Source organism: Lygodium microphyllum, chromosome 16 (genome assembly GCF_053477565.2).
Source record: "Lygodium microphyllum isolate KBCC chromosome 16, Lygodium_microphyllum_v1.1.10, whole genome shotgun sequence".
Classification (NCBI taxonomy): Eukaryota; Viridiplantae; Streptophyta; class Polypodiopsida; order Schizaeales; family Lygodiaceae; genus Lygodium; species Lygodium microphyllum.
In genome coordinates, this window is record NC_141150.1 from 41,358,512 (window position 1) to 41,370,197 (window position 11,686).

At 41.0% G+C, this 11,686-nt stretch overlaps 1 protein-coding gene across 1 annotated transcript in view; it reads right to left on the reverse strand.

Annotated features, from left to right (window-relative positions):
• LOC148022730 (sulfate transporter 4.1, chloroplastic-like) overlaps positions 1 to 11,686 on the reverse strand; it is a 242,971-nt gene that overhangs the window by 192,448 nt on the left and 38,837 nt on the right. Inside the window, exon 2 of the mRNA XM_087695655.1 lies at positions 1,337 to 1,385. Coding sequence (XP_087551781.1) covers positions 1,337 to 1,385 — 49 coding nt within the window. The remainder of the gene's footprint in view (positions 1 to 1,336; positions 1,386 to 11,686) is intronic.

The window sequence follows — 11,686 nt, forward strand, 5'->3', positions numbered from 1 at the left end:
GGTTTACGAAATGATGGTGGGAGGGAGGGATCCGTTGACCTGTCACATCGCCCATCCTTCCCACCGCCTGCAACCATCAATCGCCAACCGCCTGCCGACGCAGGACGCAGGTCACGCCTGACTATGCTGGTCGCGCTGCTCCCGTGCTGATAGCTAGCACGTCATCTCTAGTGCCTGCGTACCCTACAAGTCCGACTGTTGGTTGTACTAAAGCCTGCCACTGCCTCATCGCCTGCATGCCACGCTTGCTGTTGTACGTCTACCTGTGGTGCAGGCATTAAGAGTGGCTGCCACTCCCCAAAATTCTGAGTAGGGGTCGCACAAGCCATTAGCCAGGGGACAGCCTCATTATTACCTACTTTTCACCCCTTTTCTAGGAGTACAATGTGCATCCCTTTCCCCCTTCCCCCCTTCCCAATGGTCCACTTCGGCACAAAATGGATCAAACCCCTCATTGACCTAATCTAGGATAAGCAAAATGAGGCCCTTTTGAGTCCAAACTTCCCCTAATGACTGTCTTGATAGGTGGCATTCATATGTAATGACTGACTTTGAGCCAAAGTTTGCTTGTGGTAAGTTGAATCTTTGTAGCACTCAGAGCATCAGGTTGATGGCTGAGCTTCTCAAAGCCATGTGTTACTTTAGCTTGATTGGCATAGTCTATGCATCTGATCTAAGGTTAGGCTCTTTACCACTGTAGCCTTTAGTGAGTCGTCAAAGCACTAGAAAGGTTCTAATGGTCCCAAGCCTTTGCTTCAGTAGAGTGAGGTTGTTCTAATATTGTCACACTTGTGCTACCACATCTTCCATGCCTGGAACATAGTCCAGGTGAATGGGTTCTTGCAGAGCTCCTTTGTTCATAGTCATTCTCCAACAGGGGTTGTACCTGAATCTTCTAAATGTTGGACATGTTTTTAATGACTTGTCAGTTAGTTCTTGTGAAGTTGCACTTTCATTTTCCATAGGTTTTAGTGGTTCAGCCAACTGCATCAGATCATCACCTTTCATGGATCTCTTTGGGAATGACTGCTCTAGGAACTAATGCTACTGTGTTTAACACCTGTTTCAGCTTCCATTGTAGCCTTGGCACTTTATGCTGAGTCCTTGGTTGAGGTCCCAAAACCTAGTGTGCACAAACCATCTGGATATTGTGCATGTAGCAGGACAGTAATAAACTGTTGATGCCCTAGTCAATGAAGGAATAGAGGACAAATAGCACAACTAGAATCAAGCATGCGCACTAGGGCATTATAACAAGGTTAATTTGTACAATGTTTATATTGCGCATTCTAAAGTTGTCTAGCCAATTGACTGTGATACTAAGAGAACTACTTACAAAGTCCATAAATAGGATCAAGACCAGCCAGCCTTGCATAAGACATTGACTGCATAAGCAAGAAAGAGACGGTCAGTTAACCATGCATACTCATTCTGATTACATCAAACTAAACGCATTAACATGGAAAACAACATTGACCTGTATCAAGGTCCAAACTAAATAAACCTGAAGAGAACTGGGTATTAAAAGTAACATTTTAGACCCCATAGGCATGCACTGTTCATAAAACCAACGAGCTGTACAAATTCATGACGAATCAGAGCAAAACAACTGTCAAAATTACAGCCCCAACACAATACAAGAAAGGTGCCTACATATTGCTAGTGTACAATTAGCCACCAAAAAAACCAATGTTACCACGCATGACTTGGGCCAATAATAACTAGTCCAGCATCTACCAATTAGGCATTGGACTATGGTCAATGATTCAGCAAACGTGTTGGTTTATGTTGTTTGTTTTTCTTTCAAAGTAAAGTACATCTCAAAAGCATAGTGCATGAGTTGGATATTGATGAGTAGTCATAGGTTATGGTGGACTCTATGAAGATATGCTAGGTTTTGCATCAAGAAAACACACAATGAATGAATATGACTAAAACACAATAACTCAACAAAAATGCAAAAACACCGACAAAGAAGAAAGATAACTCTGAAGTAAATGAATGAATGTGTGTACAAGATGCTCAAAGACAGAGCTGTCCAACAGCCAATGTATAAGTTCCCGTGACTCTCATGGGAGTAGTCTCAAGGAGTAGTCTCAGGGAGTAGTCAAAGTGTGACATCCACCAAAGATAAATCCCAAGTGCTGTAACCACTAGTCAAAGCTAAGATGATGCTGAAAATGATAGGGCAACATGGCAATGTAATGCTTGAAAGTGAGTGCAGCTGGTCACACACAGCAGCTTGAGCTAGGTGACAGCTAGGAGGAGATGTAATGCTGGGCAGCTTGCACAGGTCATAAGTAAGCTGCACAGCAAGGTGACCTGCTGAGATGGCAAAATGGCAGTCTGCAGCACTCCAAATCAGATCATCAGCAGAAGAAGAGGTCGCTGGACTGTGTGGCAGCAGATGGAGAAAGTGGCAATCGATGGAGAGGCCAGACAGCCACATGGATGGTGGAGACTAGATGGAGTAATTAGGAACAAATGAACTGGGATGCTAAGTGATTGAGCACACCATCAGCAACCACCCACATTGTGGAAGTTTTCTTATGGGACACAAAAACTCATCTTAGAATTAATTGGAGTTTGGGGCCATTTAAATGAGCTAATTAAGGTTTAATGAGAAATGCTCCTTTTTTAGCTTAACACCTATCTCAAACCTAAACTAGAATTAGAAAGGGACTTAAGCATAGCTCACCCCATGTAAACCCTGAGACGTCCCACCTCAAAGCAGTCAAGCCATTGGTCAATGGGTGCACGTTAATTGCCCAAGAACCTACTGAGCCTACAGAGGTTATGGTTATCTTACGTTGGGAGTCCAAAGGGCCACCCCAAAGGGGCCAAGGTATCAAACAAAGGGTGCACATCAACTGCCCAATGGCCTACCAAGACTTTGAGCTTTTCTTTGCTTTTTTTTTTCCCCTTGGAGTCACTATGCCCTTGGGGGAAATTAACGGATTGTTCACAAATCACAAAATCAACAACATGTACTCAGCCACCTACAAGGATGTTGAGGGCAAAGTAAAGGGGCAGAGAGGTATACACTACCAATGGAGATAGCTCATGATCTGGTTTGAGCAATATACTTTTCACAATGAGATGCATAGATGAATGCTACATGATGAGCACATGCAGCAAGGTGCCACTTGGACAGTTCCTCATGGACAAATAGTTTACTTGCCTAAGTGTTCTTTTACAAGGATAATAATGATCATGTAATGCAAAGGGTGGATACATAGGGAAGGGAAACTTATATCGAAGACAATGAAAAAACCTATAGGTACCAAGCAAAGGGTAGTAACCATCTGAAACCAATCTTCCTTCCTGGAGAGGGTGGTAATTCATTGATCAAGCACTTCATATAGCAAATAAACATAAATCAAAATGCATAATTTACCTTGATAATATTGGACATTGGACACCTTGTTGGCCTCAAAACTAGCGCCCCTTTTGGTATTTCTTTAACTTCAATTGCCAATGGATTGATTACAAGCCGAGATTTTCCAATCTCCTTGGTTAATCCAAAAGCACCTTGTTAATCCAATAATCAGCAAACAAATTGGGCAATTTGCCCATTGATTTTCACCTAGGACTTGCTCTAATTGGATCCCAACTAGCCAAATGCTACCCCAAATTTACAATGGATGGGTTAGCCTCTAAGTTCCCTAATAATTACACAAATCTCAAGTGTTGAATTCAGTGTACGATGCCTTCTCTTGTTGGCACAGGTCTGGAGGTGGCTGCAAAACCCTAATTTCTGCAAAAAATTGAGGGTTTATAGCAAAGGTCCCTCTATTATCCACTAAATTTGGCTAAGATTGGCTCCAAATGGTTGAGAAATGCTAAGATCTCGAGAATGGATTGGACAAGGTGAGAGAAAGTCAAGATAAGAGAAATCTGATTTTCAATTGATAATGTCGTACCACATCACCAAGGCACGCTGTCGGAGGGGTTTTTGTCAAAAGGTCGAATCCACCAAGGATCAGAAGTAGAAGGAAGTAGGGATAGGAAATGGAAGAGAAATAGAGAATACCCAAGTGGTAAACACGACAAAAACAAATCACAATGAATTGAATCAATATGTATTGAAAGAACCTGGAATCTTTGCACTACTCAGAAGCAATCTCCAAGCATTAGTTCTCCTGAAGCTCCTTCGTAGACCAAAAACGTGGATCAGAAAAATCAGCTCTTTCTCTGCTGTCTGGAACCCAAATCTGATGGCTCCTTTGGCTCCGAAAGGGGGATAAAACCCTAGGACGCCTGGTCACGGATCTCCCAGATCACTCCTTCTTCCTTCAGTTCAATTTGCAGTTTTTAGCCTGTTTACAGGGATCACGACACGCGCGATTTCGTCAATCTGTCTTTTTTATGAAAAATCTCCTAATTGGCTGAAAAAGCAACTAGCTTTTTGCATGCCATCCTAATCTAGGAGCTTTTTCTAACTTTTTCGGATTTTTACAATAAATAATATCAAAAATAGACTAAAATTATCCAAATATCTAGTATTTTTGGATAATCCATACAACTCACACTAGTACTAATGGCTCAGATCACATTGACTCTCTAGATCAATAGAGAAGTCGGATGATGACGCATTCCATACTTTTTCACACTATGTCCTCATAACATCAGGACATCCACCCCCTCTGAACCTGCACATCCTCCGGTATGTGCCAAAATCCTAGTAGTCACCGGATTTTGAGTCCTCCTTATCCTCTGTAACCATATCCTTTACTTCTTCTTCTTCCATATCTTCCTGGCTAGCCCCTGTATCATGGCCACTATTTTCTTCCAATTCTGGCAACTCATAGGCAGTAGATTCCCGCCTTTTGAATAATTTGATTTTTTTCCCTGCTACCGGAAGTTTTATGGCTGTCCCATCCAGTTCATTTAATGCATAAGTAGCATTATCAAACACTTGTCTTACCACATAGGGTCCAAACCATCTTTTGGAAACTTTATGCATGGCACTATGCTAGTTATCTAAACTGCTATCATAAACCAATACCCAATACCCATCTTGTATGGTTCTTGGTCTCAGTCTATGTCTTTTGTCAAACCGTTTCTTATTCTGTATCCTTGTTGCCCTTAACTTTGTAGTTGCTGCCTCTATGTCTTCTGACTTTCTTTCCAACTGTCTAATGCGTAAGGCCAACAACTCCTCTCGATTCAACTCCTCCTCCCAAGGTAACACACTCCATGTGACTGTTATCTCTTCTATCGGCATGATAGGTTTTTTACCATACATCAATTCTGCAGGCATATATCCTGTAACAGCACTATGAGTTGTTCTGTCAGCCCACAAAGCATAAGGGAGCAATCATAGCCACTCTTTTATCTTCTCTCCACATGCTTTTGCCAATGCCTTCACAATAGATGAATGACCTCTTTCACTTTTGCCATTTCGTTTAGGGTTATAGACTGAAGTTAAAGCAAGCTTTATCCCCAACCGTGCAAAGAAATCGTGAGCTTCATCTGCATCCAACTCACCCCTATCTGCTGTAATTTTTCCCACACAACCATATCGACAAAAGATCTCTTCTAAGAGAAAAGTACATACAGCATTTGTCCTCTTAGTATGTAGAGCTCTCCCTTCTACTTGATTAGTCAAGTCTTCACGAGCAAGCACAAGATACCTCATTTGCCAAAGACCTGTAGGCATTGTGACTAAATCCACCACCCACTTAAAATGAAGAGACAATGGATATGGGGGTTGCAATCCATCCCGATGTCTCACAGTTGAATATATTTGACATGTCGTACATGTTTCCACAAAGTGAGCAGCATCCTTATACATACCCTGCCACCAATATCTTTCTTTGATCTTTGTAAAAGTACCCCAAACACCTCTATGACTAGCCCATAAGCTTTCATGAAATTCTTGCATTACTTTTACTTGTGAAGCTCTGTCACCCAAAACTCGCAATGGCATACCCTATTTCTTTTTAGCATGTTTCCATAAGTATCCATCTTTTAAGAAAAATCCATAGGCTTTTCTCTTGATCTTCTTAAACTCCTCATCTAACCATTCATCTCTCTTTGTTAATGTACTGAGATATTGACCAATTCTCAGCCACTCTCCTGCATATTTGTCTTCTAGAAACACTTCTACACAAGATGCAAAACATCTAAAGTGTCTTCTCTTTGTTGTCCAAGCTTCTGTTAATGCTATAGCAACACCTTGCATTGCTAAATTCACTCTTGCAACATCATTTTCAGCCATAAAAAAGTCATCTTCTTCCTCCTCATTCATCATCCCATCTTCATTCTCATAACGTACTCGAGATAATATGTCTGCCACTGGGTTATCTCTTCCTGCAATATGCTGAAATTCAGGGTTCAAAGATTTAATATATGCAATCCACCGGAGCATAGCAATGTCCGGGGTAGCACAACTAGTAATCATACCCAATACCGGCAAACAATCAGTCTCAATGACTACATGAGCACCCATAAAATACTCCTTATCACATTTAAGGGCTGTCATAATTCCCCATAATTCTCTTTTAACCTGTGGATATCTTCTCTGTCGTTCAGTCAATACTTTTGCACCAAAGCGTATTGCATACCTTTCCCCTTCCTCATCATCTTGCCCAATTACCTATCCAATCCCGATTGGGCTTGTATCCACAGTAATAATGATAGGCTTTCCATGTGAATAGTCAGCATTTCTCAACGTAGGAGCTGATTTTAAGAGTTGCTTCAATTTCTTCATTGCTTTCTGATGCTTCCTTTCCCAATGACATTTTTGACATTTCCTTAGAAGCTGATAAAGAACATCGGCTATATGTGCAAAGTGAGGAATCCATATCAAATAGAACACACATGCACCTAAGAATCTACGCACCTCTGATACATTTGTGCATACATCTTGCATTCTATCAATCCCATCTATTTTTGTTGGTGATGGCCTTCACCCATAAGGCCCACACATATGTCCAACAATCAAAACCTTTTCAACTCCAAAGACAGGCTTTTGTCCAAAAAGAGTTAAATGCACCTCTTCTAGACATGTCAAAATCCTCTCACAATCCACAATATGATCTGCAACAAACTTTCTGCATCCATGAGCATCCATCTCTTCATTCTTTTCATCCACTGCACACCCTTTGATTGGAACATCATCCAAGAAGGACATAGTCAATTGTGGTATAAAATCCCTAAGTACCCTATTCATAGAATTTATCATGTGTGCCACTGAGTTTATTGCACCCTGTGGAAGAGTACACATCCATACTAACCCCAAAGGAATCTTCATGGTTGTGATATCCCTGCTTTCAATTGCAAGCTGAAATTGATCATACCCCGAGTAAAGATCACCCAAAGAATAGATCGCTCTGCCTGCAAAAGCCTCTGCAAATTCATCAACCACAGGGCCTGCACCCACATTTCTTATGGTCACTTTATTGACCGGTTGCATATCTTGAATAAATCTCAAAGCCCCATTCTTTTTGGACACAGTAACCAACTATTTGAGTACGGGGCTGAAGAAGGCTCCAAGATCTTCATGCAAATCTTTTCATTTAGCAAATCCATCAGCTTTGGCAAGTAAGCTTTAGGCACTAGAATAGGCCTCAAGTTCCATGGTACATGTGGCACAGTAAATATGACCATAGGAGAGACAACATTTGGATCCACATAACCTATTTCACTTGGTTGAAATACAAATGCCTTCCCATGTCTAGCCAACATCTGCATAAAACAGTTTCTCTCAGCAAGCAAAAGAAACCCTTCTGCACCAACTTTCAATTCCTGTAATGTTTCAGATGTAAACTGATGACCTATACCTTTAGGATCCTGTAAGCTTGGCTACCTTGACACTTATTCACACATACCCTCACTCTCTGGTGGAAGTGGCAAAGCAATTGGTTTCACTTTTTTGTCAATTGTCTTATACTTTGTCTCCACAAGTGCTTCAACCCATTGTAATCCTTCCTGCTGAGCAAACAATGCTATAACATCATACATATCCAAAGAACATACTGACAACACTCTGTTTTCAGCCTCATTTTCTGCATGTGTAGTTGCTGAAATTTCAGCCATAGTGTCAATAATATTCAGTCCATAAAAGATGCTTGAAATGCCATCATTTTCAGCTAACAGCCCCAATGATCTCAATTTCTTAATAGCTCGTTTCATAGATATGTGTTCAGCCCTACACATAGCTTCCATAGGCTTAAACCAACATGAACTGTTTGCTGTAAACTGAAAATTACCAATAGTAAATACATGCTTCATTTCATCAAGAGGCGAGTACACCCTCTGAACAGTACTACTGTAGCCCTGCATTACAGCAGTGCTTAATGAAAATCCAGGTCTTTGAATTCCCTTGCATTTGGAACCAAAAGAGACTCTCGAAGCGTATCACGATTTCTAGGATGATTAACACAAACAGTAAGAAATTGGACTGCTTTCCTCTCATCTTTGCTTCCGACTCTTGCATAAGCAGAACCATCATCAAGTACCTTTGTTTCCATATGCACTCCTGTAACATAGAGCTGTCTCAAAATCACTACATATGAGGAATTATCTTGCACAAAGAAGTGTTGCTCTTCCTGTACATCACCAATTGTCACTTTTACATTAGGACGTGCAACATAGAGCTCCCCTGAAGAACTATTTGCAGCCCTCATACGCCAACCATGATCAGTGTCCACAAGCCATGCACCATTTTCATACAATCCCTGCTCAATGACATTTATCTCAGACCCATGGTCAAGTAAAGCAACACAAGGAGTTTCACGCTCCCCTATTTTCACTACCGTTTCAGTCGTAGCTCTAGCCCAATGATTTCTTGCGTAGTGACTTCGAGGAATAAATCCTAGAGTTTCTTCTCCATATTGTTGCATTTGCCTTACTCCACCATGCATATTGCTACAAGACAATGCATTTTCAGCCACTTTTTTCTCTTTTCCACATGCTATCCACTGATTAGTAGCATCCTGCATAGATAATCCAGTACTTACTTCATGCTCATATTCAGCCCGAATACCCAACAAACCAGTTTCCTCTTCAAATTGCAGCAATGCACTAGTGGTATCACCAAGAAACTGACGCTTCCTTTTAATTATGTCAATGATCTCATCATGAAATTCTCGCTTGGCAATCCCAAGCACCTCTCCGAAGGTAAATTCCACCCGACTGTTTAAGATCCATTCTTCAAGAACCTTCTTAAGATCTGTGGTTGTCTCAATGTTAGATTGCAACTTATATCCTGGTTGCTTACCCTTCTTTTTGCCCTCTTGTTTGTTATCCTGTTTTTACTTCTGACTGACCTCTTCCATAACATGCTCGGGAGGTGGCTGATTTACAGCTTTAGGCTGATCCACACTTATTGTCATTCTTTTAAATGTCCCTACAATATCTTCATCTCTTTTTCGTTTTTCTTCCACAAGTACATCCGTGTTTTGTACCTTTGCTAAATATGCATACACTGAATATGCATCTACCGGTGATTCCCAACCAGTTATGCCACAAATGTCTTACCCTGTATGAGACATTTCACTATCAGTGATCTTTCTCTTTTCAGTTGCATGTAAAGCATATGTTCATATTTCAGCCTTTGGACCAACCATCACTTGGCCATGCATTCTATCCAACTGTAGACCAAAAGTAGAAGCATGTACTGCCGCATAAGCATTTCGCACAGCCAAGTCTTCCAACAACTTTTGCATACCTCTCTTTCCAAAATTCAAAGCAAGAGCCAATTCCGTTTCTTGTGCATGGATCTTGCTATCTTTCCAAAAGATAAGCTGCCGTGCCAAGGTCTCCTGATAGGCAGCACAATCATTTCTCTCGTACTGCAAACTGTCACACCACATACATCTTTTTTCAGGCTTAGGGACTGCTGCCCGTCCCCTTTCCTTTTGTCCTTTTTCATCCAATTTTGCAACCTTCAATTGAAGATCCTGCATCCCTTTGACCAATTCATCTAAGACATCTTCCCTAACAGAGAGAACAATAGCAAGTACAGCCATAGGGTTAGCCACAGAAGCGGGTGGCTTACTGGATACTTCAACTATCTTACCCGTAACAATGGGCAAGCTAGAGACATGCAATCTTTCTCTTCTTCTATGCTTCTTCACAAGCGCAGTAACAACTTCCTTGACATGTCTCCACTCTGTTTTCAAACTTATCTCTGCAGTCTGATCCTCCAGCAAATCATCAAGCTTCTCTTGAAGCTCAAGATCAGCTGCTTGTAGAAACAATTCAATTTTCTGACTTGCAAGAGCTTGTTGTTCTGCAAGATCCAACTGCTCAAATAGACTTTCAAATTCTCTTAACAATTCTATAGCCACAAGACCCTTATTGAGTTGTATAAACCCACTCTTGAAAAGTCTTATGCGTAATCAAACTGGTGTTCTCAATGTAAAATTCTTCCTTGAGTGTCTTCTTAAAGGCTACCCAGTCAGCATCCTGCAAGTATAATTCAGTTATCCGTGCTTTCAGTTCATGAACAGTAACACGTACAAAATACCAGCTCCATGCAGATTGAGCTACTCCAAAGAATTCCATCTTCTGAGCATAGGTATGTACATATGCAGATACATTCCTACCATTGAATAACTTCACCTCACGCTCAACTGCTTACAAAGCATTCATCACAACACTTTCTGTTTGAGCTGAAGCTTGCATTACCTGTTGTTGTTGTTGTACCTGCATAAGCATATTCATATATTGCACCAACTGTTGCAAATCATCACTGGAGATTGTATTCGAAGGTTCTCCCATATTATCTTTCATTCTTCTGTGACGACCTTTCACGTCGGATTCACCAATGTCAGAGGGGTTTTTATCAAAAGGTCGAATCCACCGAGGATCAGAAGTAGAAGGAAGTAGAGATAGGAGATGGAAGAGAAGATAGAGAATACCCAAGTGGTAAACACGACAAAAACAAATCACAATGAATTGAATCATGAAATAACCTGGAATCTTTGCACTACTCAGAAGCAATCTCCAGGCATTAGTTCTCCTGGAGCTCCTTCGTAGACCAAAAACGTGGATCAAAAAAATCAGGTCTTTCTCTGCTAACCGGAACCCAAATCTGATGGCTCGGTTGGCTTCGAAAGTGGGGTAAACCCCAGGACACTTGATCACGGATCTCCCAGATTACTCCTTCTTCTTCCTTCAGTTCAATCTGCATTTTTCAGCCTGTTTACAACGATCGCGACGCGCACGATTTCATCAATCTGTCTTTTTTATGAAAAATCTCCTAATTGGCTGAAAAAGCAACTAGCTTTTTACATACCATCCTAATCTAGAAGCTTTTTCTAACTTTTTCGGATTTTTACAATAAATAATATCAAAAATAAACTAAAATTATTCAAAAATCTAGTATTTTCGAATAATCCATACAATTCACACTAGTACTAATGGCTCAGATCACATTGACTCTCTAGATCAATAGAGAAGTCGGATGATGACGCATTCCATACTTTTTCACACTGTGTCCTCATAACATCACAACAACGCAATGGATGCTAGCTCATATAGAGCTCGACATCTCAACACTCCCCCTCAAGCTCAACATGAACTTGTGAACTCCAAGCATAGTCATGAAGCACCAAAGCTTCTCAAATCCCAAGGCCTTGGTAAAAATATCAATATCTTAATCCTCTATGCTGACATAAACCAAGTCAATATCACCTACCAAAACCTGCCCTCAAATGAAGTGGCAATGGACCTC